The 24,838-nt window shown below is 37.4% G+C and overlaps 1 protein-coding gene across 2 annotated transcripts in view; it reads left to right on the top strand.

Moving 5' to 3' along the window:
* Nucleotides 1–24,751, top strand: part of LOC127437371 (engulfment and cell motility protein 3-like) — a 38,143-nt gene extending 13,392 nt beyond the window's left edge. Inside the window, exons 3-21 of one of the 2 annotated variants that reach the window (XM_051692189.1) lie at nucleotides 154–194; nucleotides 299–371; nucleotides 2,430–2,480; nucleotides 2,694–2,863; nucleotides 2,964–3,063; nucleotides 3,654–3,805; nucleotides 5,334–5,412; nucleotides 7,723–7,773; nucleotides 8,085–8,207; nucleotides 8,449–8,571; nucleotides 8,706–8,810; nucleotides 9,078–9,186; nucleotides 10,523–10,659; nucleotides 18,223–18,386; nucleotides 18,489–18,601; nucleotides 20,121–20,225; nucleotides 20,343–20,422; nucleotides 20,603–20,683; nucleotides 22,598–24,751. In XM_051692189.1, the coding sequence (XP_051548149.1) occupies nucleotides 154–194; nucleotides 299–371; nucleotides 2,430–2,480; nucleotides 2,694–2,863; nucleotides 2,964–3,063; nucleotides 3,654–3,805; nucleotides 5,334–5,412; nucleotides 7,723–7,773; nucleotides 8,085–8,207; nucleotides 8,449–8,571; nucleotides 8,706–8,810; nucleotides 9,078–9,186; nucleotides 10,523–10,659; nucleotides 18,223–18,386; nucleotides 18,489–18,601; nucleotides 20,121–20,225; nucleotides 20,343–20,422; nucleotides 20,603–20,683; nucleotides 22,598–22,810 (2,070 nt within the window). In that variant the 3' untranslated portion in view covers nucleotides 22,811–24,751. Of the gene's footprint in view, nucleotides 1–153; nucleotides 195–298; nucleotides 372–2,429; nucleotides 2,481–2,693; nucleotides 2,864–2,963; nucleotides 3,064–3,653; nucleotides 3,806–5,333; nucleotides 5,413–7,722; nucleotides 7,774–8,084; nucleotides 8,208–8,448; nucleotides 8,572–8,705; nucleotides 8,811–9,077; nucleotides 9,187–10,522; nucleotides 10,660–12,410; nucleotides 12,520–18,222; nucleotides 18,387–18,488; nucleotides 18,602–20,120; nucleotides 20,226–20,342; nucleotides 20,423–20,602; nucleotides 20,684–22,597 lie in introns of those variants that run through there. The other variant, XM_051692190.1, reaches the window with a different exon arrangement.
* Nucleotides 24,752–24,838: the final 87 nt, after the last annotated feature.

Here is a 24,838-nt window from a genome sequence, read left to right as displayed (position 1 = left end):
TGTCATTCACTCACCCTCATGTTGTTATAAAGGAGATATTAGGCAGAATGTTCGTCTTGGTCACTTTCATGGTATGGAAATAGATGCAATGAAAGTGAATAGTGACTGAGGCTAACATTCTGCTTTACATATTCTTTTTTTTTTTTTTTTCAGAAAAAGCCCCTCACTGCTGTCATAAAAGAGGTTTGCGACAAGTAAGTCAGTATTTTTGAATACAGATGTGTTTATTTCCATAGCTTAAATATCCACAGGGAAAAATATATAAGCTTTTGTAAAGGGTGTTGTATTATTTTTAAAGGTGGAATCTTCCAGGCCCTGATAATTATGCTCTGCAGTATGCAGATGGAGTCCAGACCTACATCACTGAATCTGTAAGTCATTTACACCATTTCAAGTCTATAACTGTGTGTGTGTGTGTGTGTGTGCTTGTTAGCATGTGTTTTGGGAGTTTGTCTAACCCACCACAGATGTCAGTAATGCCATTTGCTCTGGTATTGTTCGGTTATCATACAGGGCTATATTTAGCTGTTGACCTTGGGTGTGGTCACAGATGGACTTCATGCTGTGGTTGTGTTTGCTCTAAATCGCCGTCTCAGTTTCTGTCTATCTGTAACATGGGCAGAGGGGATGTGTCATGTGACTCTAAAGGCCAAAGTATACTTCGGTTGTCCGCGTTGCTGATCGATCCAGATTTTTTCCGACATGCGGACAGTCCTCCTCTGTGCGCATTGTTGACTGTACAAAAAGAGGATCACAAAGCAGTTGTAGTAGAAATGCTTCAAACTCATTTGTGTTTGCTCGCGGTCAGAAGTGTATACTTTGAAAGACAACGCGGTCGACCGGGCGCAATCCGGTCAGAACGCACAAAAATGAAGTATACCCATGCCTTAAGAGCTGACATAATATTTGGAATAAACAAGCTTTGATGTGATGAAAGTCTTTTTTTAATGTACTATCCAGTGGTGTTTTCGGGACCATGCACACGTATATGCCGTGTGCTTGCTTTTTTCCCAGGGCTGTTTGCGTATTACGACTTCTAAGGATCAATATTTGTGTATACCTACGGTATACCCACTTGTTTTGCTGCTTCAGAAGTCCATAATCTACTGTTGTGTTAGTTTCCCTTTAACTGTATTGGATCATGACAGCGAATGGAGAGAGAGTCACCCTCATGCTGAAACAGTATCAAGTAAAATTAATTGACAAAATATGCCAAATGTCCCGTAAAATAAGGAATTGTCCTGTAATTAAGGGAAAAAGTTGCGTTCCGAATGAAATCCATAAGCGATGCCGTTTGTCCCGTATTTTAGCGCCTCACACCCAAACTGCTGAGAATTTCACAAATCGAGAGAAATGGACCTGAAACACACAACTTTTGTGTGAGATATTGGCTGTTTTAACACGGATGATTTCACACTGAATGTCCACCCTGTTATTGTCTACCCTGATGCTGCCCATTTAACTGGATGGACATCTGAATTTTATAGTAATAATTCCTACAGGAATGACCTATACGATGTGTACAGAATTGCAGTTCCGCCACTCTCTGTACACAGATAACGCAGAAGATTTTCGGTCTTTCTGTCTTGCTCTCTTTTTCTTGCATTCTTCCTTTCTTTCTTTTGTTCTGTCTGTCTTTCTTTTTTCTGTTGCTTTGTCATTCTTGTGTTCTCTTTCTTTTTTCTGACTGTGTCGTTCTGTCTTGCTCTTTCTTTCTTGCTTTCTTCTTTATGTTCTGTCTGTCTTTCTATCCTTTGTCCTTTTCTTTTTTCTTTATTTTTCTTTCTTTCTGTCTGTCTTTCGTCTTTCCTTTTTTCTATTGCTTTCTGTCATTCTTGTGTTCTATCTTTCTTTTTTCTGAATGTCTGTTGTTCTTTTTCTGTCTTGCTCTTTCTTTGTTGTGGTCTGTCTTTCTACCTTTCTGCCTGTCTGTCGTCTTTCCTTTTTTCTGTTGCTTTCTGTCATTCTTGTGTTCTGTCATTCTTTTTCTATCTTTCTGTCTTGCTCTCTTTCTGTCTTGTCTTTCTATCCTTTTTTCTTTCTGTCTGTCTGTCTTTTGTTGCTTTGTCATTCATGCGTTCTGTCTTTTCTGACTGCCTCTTTTTTCTGACTGACTGTCTGTCGTTCTTTTTTCTGTCTTGCTCTTTCATTCTTTCTAGCATTCTGTCTGTCTTTCTTTCTATACTTTTTTCTTTCTTGCTTTGTATTCATTATGTCTTTCTTTTTGTCTTTGTCTCTGTGTTTCTGTCTTGCTTTCCTTCTGTCGTTCTTTCTATGTGTCTTTGTCTTTTTTTCTATTTGTCTCTCGGTCTCTCTCACTCTTTTACATAAACACATGAACACATTTCTGGTGGTGATAATTATGTCTAATAATAGCTGGATCACTTCCTCAAAACTGACAGTTGGCTGTTTGATGAATTTCGTTCTAGAATCGCCTGGACATCAAAAATGGCAGCATTCTTCGTTTAACCAAAGCACCAGTGAGTACTTGCACTACAACCTCATGTACACAAAATTGTTATTTTGCAATGAGAGTATGACACTGACAGTATAGAACTTGCTTATTACATCTAATCTTATGAGTTTGCACAGTGTATGTGTCCGAAACAAATTTCAATCTGCACGATAACATGTAATAACCATGTATGCTGTGTTAGTGAAGTGATTTACAGCATTGTATGTGTGTTTGTCAGGGCCGTTGTGCTGAAGATCTGTATAAAGGCATTCAGAGTTCAGACTCAGGAGTGCGCTGTGACTCTCTGAAGCAGCTAGCGACCGTTTCCACTGACATCACGTTTGCTCAAGAGTTTATCAGTCGTGATGGGCACTCATTGCTTGTCAAGATTGTAGAGGATGCTCAGGAGTGAGTTTCCTGTCTGCCTCATTCCTCTCTTTCTCACTCAATATTTATTATTGAAAATGTATAGATCAAAGAACATAAAAGTTTGATTTCCTGTCTCCAGGGCTCCTCTGATAATGACACACACACTCACTGCTTTCATGGAGCTCATGGATCATGGCATTGTGTCCTGGGAGAATCTATCTAGTGTCTTTACAAAAAAGGTGAAATCCAGCTACACAGTACCCTTCACATTTAAAATAAAGTACAAACCTCATAAACCAATTAAATATCTTTATTTAGACATCTCTCTTGATAAAGTCTGATTAGTATTCTGTGGTCAAATATATATTTGTATAATGAACAGTTAAGGTAAATAATTTACAACTCCGATCAATATTTCATGTCCATTTATTTATACATTTTCTAAGTTGCCGTTATTTTGCAATAATAACTGGCTTGACTGTACATTATCACTTGTGTTTTACACAGCACTGTGGAATATTTAATTCTGATTGGTCAATAGTAATATTCTGTGGTCTTCTATTTTTGTATATTTGGCCATTATATCCTACATAGCTGTGCTAGTTTCAAGTCCCACGGATCACTCTGTGGTCTCAATCTTCTCATATAATAAAATATTTTCAACTCAAATTAACATTTCATGTCCATTTAAGTACTTTCTGCAGCTGTTGTACTCTATCCCTCCCACTACTCTGGTCTGTTGTTGTTATTTGCATCATCTTTATTGGTTACCGTCCCTAAGTGTGAAAGTCTGTGTTTTCATGCATTTAATTGTGTGTTTGTTTTTCAGATTGCCAGTTTTGTGAATGCAAAGGTGCTGGATACGTCTATCCAGCAGGTGTCACTGGCCATCCTGGAGAGCATGGTGCTCAGCAGCAATAGTTTGTTTCATGAGGTCAAACAAGAAATTACTCTGGAGAGACTCATCTCACATCTGCAGGTGTATGTATGAATGCTTGGTCACTGAGGAAACTATCTTTTCGCAGTTTTACCAGTGTTTACCTTATGGGTGCGGAACAGGAACTAGATGGTTGTGGGTTTTTTCAACTGTAAAATTCACCACAAAGATGGTTCTTAGGTGTAGTACACTAGGATTATGGCATACTAAATGAAACCTGTACAATAATGTGAATTATAACGTGGCATTTTGTTTGTTTGAGCGGCCTGTCCAGCCTGGCACAGCAACATTGGCTTGACCAATAGCATGAGTTTGGGGTGGGACTATTTGCTTATACGACCAAGTGAAGACAAGGAGAGTTTTTTGGAATCTGTTTGAAAATACAGCGTGATTATTTTTGCAATAACGTTTGCCTTAGAAATTGCACACTTCACAATTAAAAAATAATACTTAATTGAAAGTTTTTACAAGAAATTTAATTTCTTTAATTCAGATTGTCATTTTCATTGAGCCAACATAATTTAGTTGGATTTGGTAGTTTTAACTCGACTTCATTGGGTTCATCAAACTCAATATGTTACGGTTTATTTAATAAATTTTCTTTTGTTGGACCAACTTAGTTTATTTTATTAATAATTAGCATATGCCAGGTCAGCAAAAGAATTTAGTAGCAACTGCTCATGAAGTTAAGCAGCACTCAATTCAAGTATGACTTGAAAGCGAAAATCCAACCACAACCTAAGCACAAGCGCCATTCTTCACCCCAGTGGTAACCCCGAAAGCTCCAGCATAACAGACTCTCTTTTTAAACACCAATATAACAGAACATTAAACATTTAACAGATCTCTTCCTATTCTCATCTTGCTCAAAATTGCATAAAATAACACTTGATTTCAACACAATTCTTCCTATACAGTCCCATACAAAGCATGCTGGGAAATTGAAATCACCTGTCCAGTTATGTCAATGCTACATTAACACCACTAAATATTCATGTATTCCCAACTCGAATGAAGTAAACTTCCATTTTACACATTTAATAGAATGCAATAAAATCAAGTTGTGACAAAGTGTTCTAGAATTATGTTGCTTTAGTTCAGTTAAATTAAGTAAATTAAACAAGCAGCAAAAATCCTTTTGTGTGTATTTCAAAGTTTTCAAGAACAAATTACAGCAATTACTCTATATTGACCATAAATGGGAAATTTACTAGAGGGCAGCAGTTCACTCTTCAATACAGTGTCGTAAAATGCTGGGAAGTTTTCAGACAATGTTTAGTTCTGCTTCATATTCTATGTACAAAACTTAGAAAGTGTCATTCTCTGAGGTCTCATTTTGTTTTTTTCTTTGTGACTGAACTTGCAGCTCAAAAAAAGTGTTTAGAAAAATGTAAGATACTTATCTAATTAACACAAAACAAGTTCCTTTATTTCTTGTAAGGCAACTGAATGTTTCTTCCTCTTTTTGTTTAGATAATGTCATAGAGTAGATATTGATCATATTTAAGTTAGAGTGCCATCTTCTCACCTCTATCTTTTTCTTTTCTCTTCGTTTGTCCATTCTTACTGCAGAACAAATCAACAGCTGCAGACAAAGGCCATGGCTCTGCTGATGGCAATGTTACAGGCTGCTGGAGAGGCAGACAGACAGGTGAGCAGTAGACAAGTTGCATTCTGTCTCTCTCTGACATTAAGGTGTTGCTGCCACTGTCTATTAGTATTTAAATAGTGCAGGCTTATGTTCAAAATAAGAAATTTTTTTCAGCATTTAAGTCTAATTAACTGGACCGAGAGAGTGTCCAAAGTGGCTCTTGGTATATGAGAACTATTTTGCCAGTAGCAACTCTGCATTATTAATTGGGAATGGTTGAGATCACAGTCCAAAAATAAAACATAAACTAAAAATTGCAGTAAAACTTTACAATAAGGTTTTATTTGTTAAAATTAGTTAATGCATTAGGGATCATGAATGAATGTTGAACAATATTTTTACTGCATGTTGTTTATTATTTTATACATTTATAATTGTTCATGGGCAGTTCATTTTAGTTCATACTGCTTTTGGTAAATTACATAATTTTTAGCAAAGAACATAAATTACTTTTATGTTGAAATTAACTTTAAAGGAATATTCCTTTTTGTAAAAAAAAAAAAAGCACATCTGGGTTACAGTGAGGCACTTACAATAGAAGTGAATGGAGGCGATCTGTAAACGTTAAAAAAAACTGTATCAAAAATATAGCCACTAGATGTAAACAATACAGTATGTGTGTTAAAATGGTTTTAGTGTGATAAAATTGCTTGTTAACCTTTTCTGTGTAAAGTTACAGTATATCAAAGTTTACATGATGTTGTCATGATGACGTTACGCCATAAACTCTAAAATGACCGTAAAAATTAAGTTATATACAACTTTACTGTTTATAAAATACACAAGTTTCAACAGAATTGATTTAAGTGCTTTGTCACATTTCTGCCTATAAACCCTCCAAAAATTGGCCCCACTTGTTTCTATTGAAAGTGCCTCACTGTAACTTAAATTTTAAGATATTTTACTCAGTAATATTTTCCTCTCTTAAAAAGTTTTACTTTTAAAGAAATTAATTGTAATTTTGGATCATATGTATTTAATTGAGTACTCATATGAGATGAGGACTCAAGTCATATCAGTAACCTAATAAAAGCTGTTTAAATCTACACGGAGAGGGCCCACTCATGGGGGCTGCCATGTTAGAATCACATTACCATCCAAATACTACTCGTGTAATCTCAGTAACCACCATGTTATGGACACTTTCACTCATGGATTAAATTAATCATTGCTGAGAGTGAATAGTGAACTTCTACAATGGAATTGGTGACTGAAAACTGTTGTTCTCCCCTTTTCTCCCCAATTTGGAATTCCCAATGCGCTCTAAGTCCTCGTGGTGGCGTAGTGACTCGCCTCAATCCGGGTGGCGGAGGACGAATCTCAGTTGCCTCTGCGTCTGAGGCCATCAATCCGGGCATTTTATCACGTGGTTTGTTGAGCGTGTTACTGCTGAGACCTAGCGTGTGTGGAGGTTCACGCTATTCTCCGCGGCATCCACGCACAACTCACCACGTGCCCCACCGAGTGTGAGAACCATATTATAGCGACCACGAGGAGATTAACCCAACGTGACTCTACCCACCCTAGCAACCAGGCCAATTGGTTGCTTAGGAAGCCTGACTGGAGTCAGTCAGCACGCCCTGGATTCGAACTTGTGACTCCAGGTGTGGCAGTCAGCCTCTTTACTTGCTGAGCTACCCAGGCCCCCCACTGAATGCACCTTTAAAGAAAAGAAGGAACAAGTCAAAATGTATTTTTGTGGTGAACAACAGTATGCCACATATGCTGTCGACTGAGCTTAACTTGTATTGAACTCGAAATAGTCCTTTAACCTAGATTAATTAGTGCTGTAAAGTGTTGTTCATTTTTAGTTCATTTTAACTAATGTAATTAACTGATATCAAATGCATACAACCTTATTGTAAAGTGTTACCAGAATTGGCTTTTTTGCCAGAATTGTGGGTAAATAAAATGAAAGAGTTACTGGCTTGTTGTAACATAATACATGGTTTAAATCGCAATGTAAGACCTAAGTCTTTTCTTCAGTTCTGACAGTTTTACCTCATGCAATATTTACATCATCATCAGAGACTTGAGCTTGCAAGGCAAGATATTTTCTTTATTATCATACAAAAATTAGTTTTCAGTCGTCTGTCAGGTTTCAGAAAATGCAATAAATTCCAGAATCTGTCAAATAAATTTGGTGATAGTTTGTTTTAAATGGTTAATGCATTTTTCTTTATATATATATATATATATATGTGTGTTTAGTGATGACTGAATATCAGTTTGTGGTGTTTTGTGTTAAATAAATTAATGTCAGTTTATCTCATTCTGATTTAAATTTTAAATAATTTGAATTGATTTCAGGAGCTTTTTGACTTTCTTGAGAAAAGGAATCTTCGCCAGTACATTCACAAGGTGGGAAAGTCCTGTTCCATTCATTTGATACTTTGTTATAAAATCATGATGGAAAATACTGTATGTAAAAAATTTTGTAAAAATAATTGTGTAACCATGTCATCCCCTCTGTATTGCTATAGTCATAATATCAATCTTGCTCATTGAATTTGTTTCTTTAAATAAAAAAAATACTCTAAGTAACAAATTATTAGAACTGTGACTTTGTTACATGAAATTTGATAATAAAATCTACTTAACGAACATAGATTATTTACATGATATAAATTCTGCATATACATAAATTCTGTCTGCTCACATGCTATTTTCAGAACATCATCCACAGCTCTAGTTCAGTAGGTGATGAGATGGCGCATTACCTCTATGTGCTGCAGACTGTCCGTCTAAACCACCTGGAGTCCCGCATGAGAACACCTCTCGACTCTTACAACCAGGTCTTCTGTTCATTTCTCATTACTCTTTGTTTAATCTTCCTTTCTGAGTTACTATTTGAACTCTAAACTGTTTTTTTTTTTTTCAGCTAGAAATTGCTCTTTGTGTGCAATCTCTGTAAAATGATGTTAAAAATCCCTATCCAGTAATTATGCACAACTGGAAGACATTCTGTTGCACCCCCCCATTTCTCCAGCGGTCTAAATATTCCTCTCTCTGTGTGTGTGTTTTCTCTCCCTTCAGGAGCAGAGAGAGATGCTGCATGTTTTGCGTCAGGCTGCGTTTGAGACGGAGAGCGAGAGCGGTCTGAGCAACGAGCGTCGACGTTCACTCTGTGCTAAAGAGTTTAAGAAGCTCGGCTTCTCGGTATGTACGGCAAAAATGTTATGAAAAGTATTGTTTTCACAATAAATCATGCCATTGCAGTTTACAGAAGTGCCAGCGACACACTAACCCTATTCCATTCAAGGCCTAATTGTGAGTTTTTGTGTGCGCGTTAGAATAACAGTAATCCTGGCCAGGATCTGGGCCGCTGTCCTCCGGGCCTCCTGGCGTTGGACACCATGGCATATTTTGCCTCCCGTTACCCTGATGCTTACAGCAGGGTGAGTGAGCCCACACAGAGAGAAACATAACTTCTTAAAAAGACCTTCGTAGACATCCCTGCACAGTATCTGGGTAATAGACATTAAATACTTTTGAAAAGTTGACATGTCCTGGGGTGTAACATGCTATACTCCATCTGAAACTATTTGAAATGTCTCTTTGCTCATTCTTTTACAATCATTATGCATGATACTTTCATAATGGACACTTAATGCATCAACTAGGCATCTACCGATCCAATGACATTCTCTCCGTCTCATTCTCAGTTTGTGCTGGAGAACAGCAGCAGGGAGGACAAACACGAGTGTCCGTTTGCACGCAGCAGTATCCAGCTCACCCTCATCCTCTGTGAGATCTTGCGCATTGGAGAACCTCGTGAGTGACCTGAGACTATACTGGAGATGATCAGTGTAAATTATCAGATGTTTTGATGGCACATGAAACCGAATGCAAATCTCACTGTTTAGCCAACATAACTTGGCAGTTCTAAATTTAGCTGTTCTGTTTTTTTATTACAGAACTTAGTCAGAGTAGAAGCCATTTTTAATTTGATGCAAGCAAAAATGCACCTGTTAAAATGGTGTTTATAAAGTGCTTTACAGATTATGTACATAAACACATGCATACATGTCGATATGGAAGGAGAATCAAGAAAACAAAAACAAATTACTGATTAAGGGGCCGTTCAGATCCAACCAATTCTTGCATTTAAAAAAAGGTAGAGACAACGCAATGAATAGAACAGAACGCATGTGTCTCAAGATGCGTTTTTTTAAAGTTCTTTTAAAGGTGCACTCTGTATTTTTTTTTTTTCCTCATTAAAAAAGGTTTTAGTCCCAAATAAATAATTTATTTTAAAACGTATGCATAAAATCATGAGCACTCGCTTGAGATGAAGACTCCAGTCTTATCAGTAACCTTATAAAAGCAGTTTTTTCTACATGGAGAGGGTCCCTTTATCATGCGGGGTCCCATGTTATGATTGCATGACCAGTTGAATACTACCGTACTTGCTTAATCTCAGTAATCGCCCTGTTTTTGGACACTTTCACTCATGGATTAAATTAATTGTGTCTGACTGTGAATAATTAATTTCTACAATGGCATCAGTAACTGAAATCTGTTGTGTTTGAATGATGCAGCATCCACACCACTAGGTGTCAGTGTAAGTCCAAGATGACATAAAAAAAAAATTGCACCTTTAACTTGGCATGGCATCTTAAAAATGCGGCGCTCCTGCACGAGATGCTGAAAAAACAGCGAGGTGTAGCACAACGGTCAAAAACGTCTGTCTAGCTATAGCATGTTTTCGTAGAAAAACGATTGAAAAACAGCGCGGATGGATGCAAAAATGCATTCAGTGTAAACTGCCCATAAGAAAACAAATAAGCAAGCAAATAGAAATAAAAAGAACAACAATACAACACTAAGGAAGGAGAGGAGACAACTGCTCATAGGATGTCAGGAAGAGAGTTCTACAGCTTGGGTAGGGACAACAACATGAAGACATGTGGATATAGACATGAAGGCAATATGTTGAACATGGAATGACATATTTTCAATACACAATATACTGAAAGGACTGTACTTGTATTCAAATGTAAAGAACCACAAATATATTACAAATACAGCCACCTGGTGTTCTCTTCTTGTATCTACATCTCAGATCTTCTCATACACTCATCCCAATTCATTCTCCCCCTCTCTGTAGCCTCTGAGACAGGCTCAGACTATCACCCCATCTTCTTCGCTCAGGACCGACTGCTGGAGGAGCTTTTCTGTATCTGCATTCAGCTCCTCAACAAGACATGGAAGGAGATGAGAGCCACGCAGGAAGACTTTGATAAGGTAAAGTTTCATCATAGTTGATCATCTTTCTAAAGTGCAAGGAAAATTTTGGTTATTATCAATTTAAGGCTAAGATGAATATATCTGTTCTTGAAAGTGTTTTAAATGTGCCATTGAGACACATTGTGGATTTATCTGAGAGGTCTATCTACCAGCTGCAGCAGTGATTTATACTTTAAAAGAACAAACGGATATTGATTGATTCATCTGGACATGTCATTCCACTATCTTGACATTTCTCAGACAAGCATGCCGTTTCTCTTCCAAAGAGACAGACTCCTTGTATACAAAGTGCCTTTTGTTATGTCTCCTTTTTTGACTTAAAAGAAAGTATCCTTCCACAAGCCCAAACAATCAATGGTGCAACAAAACAGACCTCCATTTGATGCTTTCAGGCTGCAAACCTTGCGACCTTGTGACCTTTGTGATGAAACGAGTGTCCAGCCAGCCGGCCTGTCTTTTGTTTTCAATGAAAGCCTCCCTCCACCGTACCAACCCCGTGGGCAGGCACAATAAGGCGTATCTTTTTTTTAAAGGGGTATTAGAACAACAAAAGGAATCCCAGTCTGTATCAGAAATACAGAGAGGTTCAAATTTGCATCCCACAAAGTAGTTAAATCAGCATTAAACCATGTCCCGAAAATATGTTCGACCTGCCCTCTTTTTTTTTTTTTCTGACATGGAAAGTCAACATTAACGTGTTAAGAAACAGAGTAGCTTATATTCACTTAGATTAGGTTTTTGATTTTTTTTTTTTTTTTAAATAAAGAAAATTCTGTCAGCATTTACTCTCCTTCATGTTGTTCTAACCCTGTATGATGAAAAGGAAAATTTTCGAAGAATGTATTGGTCACTCTTTTCCATGCAATTACAATGAATAGGAATTGAAGCTTTTAAGCTTCTAAAAGATGCAAAAGCACTGAAAAAGTATCAAAAATGTTGTATTCGACTTGTGCTCTGGAAATCTTCTGAAAATGATAGTTATGTGTGAGAAACGGATTTAACAGTCATTATTCACTGATAATCTTCCCTTCCATTTAGTTTTTAACTCACGACCGGATCACCAAGTCAGTGAATTAAATCGATCGGTCTGAATTGTGAATGAATCAGTGAATAACGACTTAAATTTCAGTCTGTTCCTCACACAAAGCTATCGTGTGGATGGAAAACTTGGACAATATTGCGCAGCAGTCAGATGGACTACTTTTATGATACTTTAATAATACTTTTATGGGGCAGTCGTATTCTTTTTGAAACTTGAAAACTTTAAACCATTGATTTTAATTGTGTGGAAAAAAAACTAACCTGCAAATTCTTCAAAACTGTTCTTTTTTGTGCTTCACGAAAGAAAGTCAAACATGTTTAGAATGACATGAGGGGGAGTAAATGACTATAAAATGAAAGAATTTTAAATTTCGGGTGAACTATTCCTTTAACATAAAGAAGCAGAGAATAGTAGGACTAATTATGAATTAGAGGGAAATTACTTGCACTGCTTCTGTATCTATTTTCTCATCACTTGCTCACTTCTGTTTTTTTTTTTTTTCTCCCTCTGCCCCAAAACACCCTGACTATGCTGTTTCTCTTTAACAACGTTAATCGTTGCTGGCATCATGCTTTTGCCAGTTGGTTTGCTTAGGCCCATGTGGTGTGTGTGTGTGTGTGCTCTCTCTCTTTGGGATGGTGTTTTAGAGGGATGTTTCCAGTATTGAGAATGTGTATCGGTATAATGGGGGGTATGTAGAGGGAGGGACCATACACGCGCGCTCTAACACATTCACACACCCAAACACCAACACACTTGATCTCTGTCACTGTGGTTGTGAGGGAACAGCAGCAGCAACTTTCACTGTGGCTGAGGTAGGGATGATGGTTTTGTCTCTATTTTAGGGCTAGTGATAGAATAAAGATGTTATATTTAAAATGTATGAAATAGAGGGTGATGTAGATGTGGTGTGGCTGTCAGGGTATATATTGTACTAAATGGCTGTATAGTGTTTCGATCATATATGAAAAGTTCTCACCAGCTCTCATCTTTCATTAGGAAGATCTATGCTGGGAAATGTATTGGTGTTTTGGTATAATGCAAGTTAGTCTATTATAAAGTTGTAACAACATATGAGTGTGTTTTGAAATTAAAAGTTTTGTCTTAGTCATATTACATCACAACAGACTCACACGTGCTGATATTTGATGTGATGTATTTAATGACAAATCATTTAGAAAAAAAAAATGAAATAGATGTCATTTTTGAGGCATTTCTTTCTTTCACATTTATCAGAAAAAATAAATAAATTTGCAGCCTGAAATTAGATCAGAAATAATTTTGGGGGGTTTTTTTGGAGAAAAAAAAAATGGAAATACGTGTTAAACAAAACTACTTCAACCAAAGCTTAATGTTTTGTTGTTCCCCCCCACATTAAAAATGAAGATAAATTACAAAGTAATATACAAGGAATGTCAAAAGTTTCTGTGCTTCGGTACCACATCCATGCTAAAACAAAAAAGACACCAGTCTTTCAACAGTCAACATGATCACGGTAAATTGGGATTTTGTTTGCGAGAGTTCCAGTGCCCTAGAATCTGCCACATTATGCTGACTCACTGACAAGCGCCATCTCCTATCAGATATTTTTGCATCAGCTCCAGCATGTTTACCTTCCCTTGTGGTGTGAGTGGAAGCGCGTTGTGTCAGCAGAGTGGAGCACCCGGGTTCAGATCTCGCATTGAAACAAGGAAGTAATCACATTCGCATAATCAGTGATGAGCATGATTCAGAGGTTGCATTTTTCCATCTAACATTACATTTTTACTCCACTGGTGGTTTGGTTTGGGGTTTGGTATGGGGAGGTAAAGTTTATAAAATATGCATTCCTCTTCACTGTATTACAACTTGTTTCACATCTGGCTTTTTGTGCCCCACTGTGGATATTACACCTGGAAAATGGAGCTCATTGAAAAATGGAAAATGGAGCCTCAACAGCACTTGCAGCTTTGGCCACTGGGGGCAGTGTTTTGAATTTCATTAAGCACAGACCAATTTTAGATAAAGTCAACCTGCTGTTTCCAATTTGCAACAGAAGTGGTAGTACCAAGCACAGACTCAATTCGATACCCGTGCGCTGTCAGACTGACAGACGCATGTTTTCAAATGCTCACATGCTTATTTGAGCGCATGCTCTGTCACTCATTTTCCACCGAAAGAGCTTGAAAGAGCGTGTCATTGCAGTTCTGTCTCTGTCGCAGCTGGACATCCATCCGAGCATTATTTTCATGGTCTTATTCTCCTCCCCTGTTGTTTTACTAGGGTGCCCCCACCCCTCTTTCACTGTTCCATTCTCCTGCATTTCTCTTGACCTGAAAAACAGTGATGTGTGAGGTCAAGCGCTTTGTGTATTTGTGCGAGTGTGGTCATCAGGGCTTATTGGAGGAGATGGACACAGTGTGGGACCTTTTTAGGCAATCACATACACAATGCAAAGGGTAGGACAGGAATGCTTAGTTTTCTAATATGTATATGGAGCGCAATAATTGAATAATGTAACGGGTAACTGCTTTGGATTGTTGACCAATGTGGTTGTCATTGAGCCTAAAGTAAAATTTAGTTTTTGCCTGGAGTGTACTTTAAAAATTCTTGCATTTTTGGTGTAGCTATATTAACCACATATAGGCTGGATTCAGGAAAATTGGGCCACTTTTTGACAGTCATCAGCTCTTATTACAGTTTTTCCTCAATCGCTTTGGCTCAATTCTCGAATGAGAATTCTTTTTTTTTCAAAACCATAAGTTCAGATCTCTGAACAATTAGTTTCTTGTTCACACCAGATTTTAATTTCTTATTCATTTAAGCAAATTGCACGTGTTTTGGCACATGTGTGCAGAAAAGTAAGTACAATTGTCTACAATTTGTACAATAACTAAATGCACATGGCTTGCTGATCAAAACTGATGAGTTGATTCTCAGTGAAATTGTCATACTCTTCACAACTTCTAAACATTCTTTCATCATGTGAGCCATCACATGCAAAATGATCCATTCAGTTATCAAAATCTGTCAGACATACATGTATATTCCATAAATATCTATGACATGGAATGTTTTTTTATTGTTGCGTTTTTTTTTTTATTTTATTTTATTTTTTATTTTTTTGCATGGATGTCATTTTGTGGCAATTGTCTGTTCACAATAGATGACTTTACATGTAAGAAATGTGTAAAAATGCAAATGTGAATTTTCTGTTTACATTTAACACATTGCTACAAAAATAAATTTACAGTATACATACAAATGGGCATATCCTTTTTCTGTGTACTACAGTATTGTACAGTATTGACTTTTCCCAGTAAACTTTTACCTACTGTTGAAATCGGTATCTAAAAAGCTCAGTGTGATACACAATAGCATTACTCTAGACAAAACTGACATTCATGTATAGTACAGTAAGCAGTCAGTGTCAACACAAAAGTAGCACAAAAATGAAATTTGTACATAACAAACATTTTCCAAGGTTGACTGCCATGGTGAAAAAACATCTAAACATTTTGACCAGTACGGCTCACACGATGACAAAAAAACTTTTCATTTTGGTGGCATTGGCCAATTTACTGACACAATAACTAGGTTTTGAAGCATGAATTAAATGTTTTGGGTGTTACCACATTTTGCAGACATGCAATAGAGTTGTGATGTCCCATAAAACAGTTGTGACAGTTTAGAGAATGTTAAGGGTGTTTCAGAAAATGAGCCAAAGCGATTGAGAAAAACTAATAATTCACTAGAATTCACCCTAAAATGCAATTTTACAGGTTTTGGTTGTTTAACAATTCTTTTAATATATTTACAAATGTATCTAAAGAATTAACCTGAATTCTATGCATGAATTCTAAACATTCTCCCACGTTTTCATTAACCTCTTGCGACCCTGCATCTTCATGCGCGCACATTGTGTTGTCTTCGCTATACGCTACACATAATTTAATTTCATTTAAACCAACTGATTTCTGTTTAGGACATCTGGGCTGTCAGTAAAGGGTTAAACTTTCAACACACCGAATCTTTGGGAGAAAAGCCAACAGAAAACCTCATTAATATTTTACATTGAAACTTGTTTGTCAAAAGTGTAACATCTCCACACATCCACTGTGCATTATCACATCGAGAATCAATGGATTCATCCAAAAGCTGGAAAATGTTGCTCTCAGAAGCTGTCTATGGAGTTAGGATGAAAATAAGGTGCATTTTTAAACTGTTCTGAGACCAGTACAGACACACAACACACTGGAGTTTAAGTCTTTCACTAAATAGGAACCAAGAGAACATTCTGTAGCTTTCCTATGCAGCCAAGTGCGTAGACACCTAACTCTTAAAGTTCAGTTTCAGGCTGCAGATGATATTTGCACCACTCAACATGGTTGGCAGACATGGGACTGTGGTGATCAGTGCTTAGATTCAGAATTTATAATGTGTAATTTTATTTTAACATGTTTGGCAGTGATTGGACAATGCTGGCCATTACATTAAATCAGAATAAATTATGCTAATTTCTGATTGGTAAAATGCTTCAGCACTGGCTATCACTTGTTTGTTTGACAGTGCAAAGAGAAAACATGGAGATTTTGTTGCCAAAGCAGAAAAAAACATTGTAACATAAAAGTCATTATTATTTGTGTCGTTTTTTATTTGTGCTTTTCCCAATACACGTTGTTCCAAAGCAGCTTTACAGAAGATCAGCTGTAATGTCTATAACATCTCAAAAATATGAATAACCAACACTCCTGGAAACATAGCTTGGTGTTATTTAAAATTTCACAACTTAGTCCTGCTTTCCCCATATGAGGACATCAGTTTTTAGGAAAAAATGTGCTCTTCAAAATAAAACAAATGTACACTATATTGCCAAAAGTATTCGCTCATCTGCCTTTAGACACATATGAACTTAAGTGACATCCCATTCTTAATCCATAGGGTTTAATATGACGTCGGCCCACCCTTTGCAGCTATAACAGCTTCAACTCTTCTGGGAAGGCTTTCCACAAGGTTTAGGAGTGTGTTTATGGGAATTTTTGACCATTCTTCCAGAAGCGCATTTGTGAGGTCAGACACTGATGTTGGACGAGAAGGCCTGGCTCACAGTCTTCGCTCTAATTCATCCCAAAGGTGCTCTATCGGGTTGAGGTCAGGACTCTGTGCAGGCCAGTCAAGTTCTTCCACACCAAACTTGCTCATCCATGTCTTTATGGACCTTGCTTTGTGCACTGGTGTGCAGTCATGTTGGAACAGGAAGGGGCCATCCCCAAACTGTTCCCACAAAGTTGGGAGCATGGAATTGTCCAAAATCTCTTGGTATGCTGAAGCATTCAGAGTTCCTTTCACTGGAACTAAGGGGCCAAGCCCAGCTCCTGAAAAACAACCCCACACCATAATCCCCCCTCCAATAAACTTCACAGTTGGCACAATGCAGTCAGACAAGTACCGTTCTCCTGGCAACCGCCAAACCCAGACTCGTCCATCAGATTGCCAGATGGAGAAGCGTGATTCGTCACTCCAGAGAACGCGTCTCCACTGCTCTAGAGTCCAGTGGCAGCATGCTTTACACCACTGCATCCGACGCTTTGCATTGCACTTGGTGATGTATGGCTTGGATGCAGCTGCTCGGCCATGGAAACCCATTCCATGAAGCTCTCCACGCACTGTTCTTGAGCTAATCTGAAGGCCACATGAACTTTGGAGGTCTGTAGCGATTGACTCTGCAGAAAGTTGGCGACCACTGCGCACTATGCGCCTCAGCATCCGCTGACCCCGCTCTGTCATTTTACGTGGCCTACCACTTCGTGGCTGAGTTGCTGTCATTCCCAATCGCTTCCACTTTGTTATAATACCACTGACAGTTGACTGTGGAATATTTAGTAGCGAGGAAATTTCACGACTGGACTTGTTGCACAGGTGGCATCCTATCACAGTACCACGCTGGAATTCACTGAGCTCCTGAGAGTGGCCCATTCTTTCACAAATGTTTGTAGAAGCAGTCTGCATGCCTAGGTGCTTCATTTTATACACCTGTGGCCATGGAAGTGATTGGAACACCTGAATTCAATTATTTGGATGGGTGAGTGAATACTTTTGGCAATATAGTGTATATATATATTGCATGTTTATTTGGGGCTATTAGTTACAAATCAAAAAGTGAAATGGAAAACGCGCACTCGGGTCTCTGAAGGTAAAAAACCCCCCAAACAATTCAACTGGAGCCAATTTTTAGCATTTTAGTTTCTTATAATAATAAGTACTTGGCCAGATGGGTGTAAAAGAGCTCATAAAATACCACAATCAACAATTTATAAATTTGTACTTATATATTTTTTAATTTTGTAATTATAATGCAATTGTGCCTTTTCTTTTAGATGTTAAAATACTTTCTCCTATCTCATCTTAATGTGCACAGACAACTAGAAATAAAGCATTTGTAGATTGATTCCCTCAAAAAGTGAAAACACTATGGCTCTTTGGTGCTATCCAAAATTAATTGATTTACGGATAATCTCATTTTCTTTCATTCTCTGAAGGTGATGCAGGTTGTCCGGGAGCAGATCACAAGGACTCTGTCCAGTAAGCCCACATCCTTGGAGCTCTTCAAGAACAAAGTGAATGCTCTGAACTACAGCGAGATCCTCAAACTCAGACAGACGGAGAGACTCCACCAGGAGGAGACGCTTGCTCCACCCGTGCTGTAAGTCACCAACTTTCTGAACAGAAATCTTATACTCCGTTCCATGTCAAGCCTCTCAGTCAGTGTATCTTTACATCCCACTGTGTGCGTGTGTGCGTGCAGTGAGCTGAAAGAGCGTTTGAAGCCAGAACTTCTGGAGCTCATCAGACAGCAGAGACTGAACCGGCTGTGTCATGGAACACTCTTCCGGAAGATCAGCAGCCGACGGAGACAAGGTGAGAGGTCAGGTTAAAGGTCAAGGGCAGTCACTAAAAAAATATTACAGGATGCCTCACAGACTCAAGGAAACTTAAGTATAAAAAGCTATATGATCAATTTGTAAGTAATAAGTGTCAGTGGCATACCCCAAGTCTTGGAGGCCCATGTGAACTAGGGGTGTAAGGGTTCAAATTTCTCACGGTTCGGTTTGTATCACTGTTTTAGGGTCATGGTTTCGGTATGGTTCGGTATTTGCCATGTTCAGAAAAAGTTAATATTACTGCCAAATCCAAAGTAAGATACTCTATTCGGTAACAAACACTTCAGCAAATCATTGTTTTACAGTAACCATATTAACTGGTATTTGTAGTAAAAACATAGTAACCACAAAATCAGCATGGTTACTGTCATGTTTACAATATACAGTAATGTGTTACTATATGGAAACTACAGTATTACTGTTGTAAAACCATGGTTAATTGTATCAACCATGATTTCTGCAAAGAAAACCATGGTGACATGCATCGACATAAACATTCAATATTCGGAAGCTGTATATCATTATAGCAGAAACTTTGCTATTAAAATGGATACGAGGTATGTTGTGACGCGGCTTGAGTGTTTTAATCATATGCAGAAATCACTCATCTTCGTCAACGGAGTAAGGAAACATATCGCTGGCAATGAACACCCCAATCGCTTTAGTTATTGTTTTATGCCTGTTTGAATTAGCACTGAGTGCCTACTTAAAAACAAATGGTAGTGTGTGCAGTTTCAGCTCATCTGCGGCTTTCCCTGGTGATTTCGGCGTAATTACCAGTATACAGCACTCGCGTCGAGCGATGTCTGCAAACAGTGCCTGTTTTGTAAACGTTTTTTAACCATCGCTGTTGTAATTGACTGCAAAAAGAAAAAATTTCCAGACAGGAGACCTGAATAAAGCAGGGGGCTTCTCTATCAGCAGCTCGTTTTCTCCACTTGCTATTTTCAGCTACACACAACGCTTGCAGCACAGTGATGTCAAGTTGACCCACGTGAAACACAGGCAGAGCGTATCCATCTACAGATCCATTCAGGTGCATTAGTGGAGGTTGTAACTGTGTGTCTATTTGACGCTTTATTTTCTTTGTGGCAAAACCTTGTGTTCCAGATGCATCAATAAACTTGAGGTGAACCCTGGTGCTAGTGCTTACCAAACCGTGGGTGGCGACCCGTACAGTTAGTTTTTTTACCGAGAACCATTAAACCCCTAATGTGAACCATGAGATATGTCCCTGCCCACAAGTAGTGACATCATATGCAAGCATTTGTATCCCGGTGAAATAGTATAGCTGATGGAGACAGTGGTATTGTTTTGGGTAATTTCGCTCAAAGAAAGGCACATTTCGACCCCCAAAAAGATTCTGTGGTGTCCCGTAAGCCAGTGCTAGGTTTACCTTTGGTAACTATCTCTTGTTTGATTGATTGATTGTTGTTGTAAATATTTAGTGTTTTGGAAATAACTTCTGTTTGGAATAATTGTCTTCGGTGTTTCAGATAAGCTGTGGTATTGTCGGCTGTCTCCTAATCACAAAGTCCTCCACTATGGAGACGTGGAAGAGGAGACTGAGACGCCTTCCATTGAGACTCTTCAGGAAAAGAGTGAGTACACTAGAATTACTGCTCTAGAATGAGCTTGTTCGTATGTTCAAAATGTGTCTTTCTCAAACCCTTGGGTGACCTCTGACTTCTCATTTCATTTTGCTGTGCTCCTCTCAGTTCCTGTCGCAGACATCAAAAGTGTGCTGACTGGCAAAGACTGTCCTCACATGAAAGAGAACAAGGGAAAACAGACCAAGGTATGCTTCTAATCTTCTGCAATGGCTTAAAATAATTCTTTAATTAAACATAAAATTCAAATAGTTCTTATTTTTTTATTGTGAAAGATTGTCTTAGTCTTTAGTTTGAAAAAGAAAAAAAAATTTTGATCACAGAAGTTTTAATACTACTACTATCTTGGATTGTGGTTGGTTTTGCAGGAGGTGTTAGATTTGGCTTTCAGCATCACATATGACGTTGAGGAATATAGCTTGAATTTCATCGCCTCTTCCAGAACAGATGTGAGTGCATGCGTTTTTCCACTGTTGAACAGGTTGAAGCCCTCTGTTATTCTACTGTTAACTTAATTCAGCTAGTATTATGACAACACGAAGGCTGTTCTGTTGGCATACCTCCATTTATAAAGCACTAATTGGTTTGTTGCCATTCAACAATTTATTCAACAATATTCAATCCAATTTAAAAGACAGCTTACAATCAGCTGATGCATGACTATGTGCTACAGTGCCTAAAACAAGGACTATGTTTGGAAGGAAGGCGTTTATACCCGCTGGCCATTCATAGTCCTTTTAAGATGTACTCTGAATGAATCGTATATATAAATAATTACTGAGAAAGACCCTCAAATAATAATTCAGTACAATTAAATTATTATAAAGATTGTTTTAAATAATTATAAATATAATATAATATTATAAATATAATGTATATTATAAATATAATAATTCAAGTAATTAAAATGCATTACATTACTGTGCCAGACAAGTAAAGCATTGACAAGATAATACTAAAAGTGGCTTACTTTGGTTCCATCGCGTCATAAACACAGCATTTTTAGGTCGCTGTATCAAGTTAAAAGTAGTTTGAAACTTGTCTTAAAAAATGTCTTCAGATCCCTGAGATCTGAATTGTGCTCCATCCAGCTGTGATGAACGCAAGAACTCGTTCTCATCTTGTCAAGCAAGCCTGAGTGCGGTTTGGGTTGTTGTCTGTACAGCTGCGCATTGTCTATTAGGGCAGGGTATTGATGCAGATTCCGATTCACAGGCTCTAAATTAAATTCCGATTTTGATTATATAATCAATTCATATGGGTATATTTCAGTTATAATGTCCATTTTCCTTACAGATGAAAGACATTATCTCCCAGCTAACACTGTTAATTATACAGGGGACCTTCTAACTTGGTACTGTACTTAATGAACATTTTAATTTGACTAAATATATTTTATTAGTTTTTCATCATTTTGGTCACATTTTAACTTTTAAAAAGTGAACAAATCTGTATATTCTATCAATATGATATTATATTGCATATATTATATTTTGTTACATATTTAGTGTTTACATGCATAATTTGTACTATTTTCAAGTATTTACATTGATTTATTGAACACGTGCTAAAACCTGGTACTGTCTCTTTAAGAAAACCATCTGTTTTGTAAAGAGCGTCTGTATATGAGCGCATAAAAACAAGAGAAGACTCAAATGGCTTTACCTCATCTGTGCTATGCATAGAAGTAAATGTTTATTTTTTTGCTGTTTTTGATCAACAACTCTCTGTAAAGAACAGAAAGGATATTAAAAGAGACGTTTTCGATGACAAACGGATTGTGTGGATCTCGTCTTTGGACACACAATAAAATAGTCAAACCAAACTTTTACTCTCAACATGCAGTGAAAGAATCTTGCTGCTGAATATTTCACCACAATATTATCCTATGCAATCACTGGTGAGTGAAATCTGAACATTTAGCAGCCAGTGGCTAATCACAGACATTTAGTTGCATAGCACGAAATTTGCTGGCAAATGCGAGTGATTTCCTCTCGATCTTGGGATTTAAGAATCGATATCGAGAACATTCAAATGCATTGAAAAATCTTTTTTTTTTTTTTTAACACAGTGCTATTTCCTATACAGCTGGAGTTCCGCTTACTGCCCCTTGTTGAAAACAGGTGGTACTTCAAGCTTGAAATGCTCTGATGTTAGGAATATTCCTTACTACGGTCCCGGGGACACGATAAATTATTTTTTATATAATTAATCACACAGTTAAGTCGTGTTAAATTAACATGTTAAATCTTCAGCCCTAATTGAAATGTGTAGGGGAAAATGAGTAATGTTGATATTTATAATGGTAAGTTCATACTTCTCTGCTGTACCTTATCTTTTGTTTTTCTCTTTCTGTCTCACAGTTCTGTCTGTGGACAGACGGACTCAACGTGTTGCTAGGCAAAGAGATGAGCAGTGAGAGCATGCGCAGCGAACTGGAGATTCTCCTCTCTATGGAAATCAAGCTTCGCCTCTTAGACCTGGAGAACGTACCTATCCCAGACACGGCCCCACCCATCCCCAAACCACCCAGCAACTTCAACTTCTGCTACGACTTCAGCCAAGCTGAACAATAATGCTCAGGACACCCATAAATGTGCGGTCATCCGTAATTACTGCATTACTAAGATGGGAAACAACTGAATGCTGGAAATGGCCACTAAGTGGCAGCACATAATATGTGCAGTAAGGTTTTGCAATTGGGAGATAAGGGACATTGAATAGTAATTTGAGGACTTGATATAAATTAGAGCACCTTGTACAATCATAGAGGGATTGCAGAACCATGTGTCTTTCTATGGTGTTGTGCTATAATCTAAGTGCCTGTGGAGATGGCCATGCATTGGGAGATGCTTTTTGTTGGCTTGCGGCCTGGCGTATTGCATCTAAATATGCCTTTCCGACACTTGTACGATAGACCTGTATGATATTCTCTAATCAGGTCTTTACGCACACTTTGTTATCCTTTTTTTCCCCTTTATTACTTGTTTTGCTTCTACCAAACAATTTGAAATCTACTAAGTGGCATTAAATGAGACCACAGATTATTAGGAAGGAAGCATGGACATATTTGTTAGAAACATCTGTATGTTTAAAAACTAAATGATTAGAGATTGTTGGTATTCTTTTTGAGTACCATTGTAAGGGCTTCAAAGAGATATTTCACCCCAAAATGACAATTCTGTCATTTACATCATTTATTTACTTTTTTCCATTTAATGAATGTGAATGGGGACTCTGGTTAACATTCTGCCTAACATTTCTTTTGTGCTCCACAAAGTCAACAATTTTGGAACAACATTAGGGTGAGTAAACAGAATTTTCATTTTTGGGTGAAATATCCCTTTAAAAGGATTACATTTTCAACCGGTACGATGTTAAAGCTTAATGTATCAAACAAATTGTCAATTAATAGTTTACTATGAGAAATAACCATTGATATTCATTATTGTTGAATAAAATCAACTGTTGAATAGTTTGGAAGGTACATATAGCTCACTTCAGCTACGCACAATGAGAAACTGTTATACAATCATGAGTGATGCATGGATGGCATTATTGCATTGGAGGCATGTGCTGCTGTATAATTATCTATTATGTTTTCATAAACAAAACTCAAAAAAATGTAAGTGTTCTGGTGTAAGTTAAATCGGTGATCTTGGAGAATTGCTTTGGTTTGATCCTGAAGTGGGTTTAAGTTCCAGAAGGAAAATGGTTTGAATCTCTAATATTTTGCATGTTGTTATAGGAGTAGTTTGCCCAAGTGTGAGTTGACGACACTGCATGAATATATTGGTGTCTGATTTGTATTTTCAGGCTTGTAACTTTATCACAAAACACATGCATCCAGGTATAAACTGATAAATCAAGGAAATTTACAATTACACAATGTAAAATTATTTTATTTTTGGTCAAATTTTTATATAGCCATTCAGTTTATCCATAAATTATTTTTATTTTCTCCCACTCAAAATGCCGATTTCCCTGTGGAATTAATGGCAGTATTTTTTAGGGAAGATGCATGATGATTCTATTTTTAAAATATTATTTAATGGTATTTTATCAAGAATAAGGTTTCCTCAACTGACTATACAGTATCTGGCTAAAGATCTGATTGTGGATTTAAGGCCACATAAGCACTTCTTTGAATGGTAATTAAAATACATCATGTTTTCTGTTTTGAGATCAAAGAAATATGATTAAAGGGTTCTGTGGTACATTTGCAGCTGTTTGGCTACTGCATGAATGGAACTGACAAACTTTAAAGTGTGAAAAACTTGCACCATAATTCACTGATTTTGAGTGTTCTTTTGTGGTACTCACAAATCTAATGATGACATTGACCTAGCAAAAAAAACAAAAAACAATCCATGTACTGTATTCACTGTTCTCTGTACATCGCTTTCTGTGTAACGATTTTGACGTGACCACTTTACCACCTGAAAATGGTACATGACATTAATTCAAGATTTTTTTCCTTTGAATGAAATTAAAAATATATATATATATTGTGAAAACCTTCATTTCGTCTTTTTGGTTACGGTCACAAAATTAGTTTATGTATGAATTGTTTCTCCTGTAGAGCATCGCTCTGAAAACGCCAA

Source organism: Myxocyprinus asiaticus, chromosome 48, assembly GCF_019703515.2.
Source record: "Myxocyprinus asiaticus isolate MX2 ecotype Aquarium Trade chromosome 48, UBuf_Myxa_2, whole genome shotgun sequence".
NCBI classification, from domain to species: domain Eukaryota; kingdom Metazoa; phylum Chordata; class Actinopteri; order Cypriniformes; family Catostomidae; genus Myxocyprinus; species Myxocyprinus asiaticus.
The sequence above is the reverse complement of the archived record's forward strand: the minus strand, read 5'-3'. Positions and strand labels throughout refer to the sequence as shown.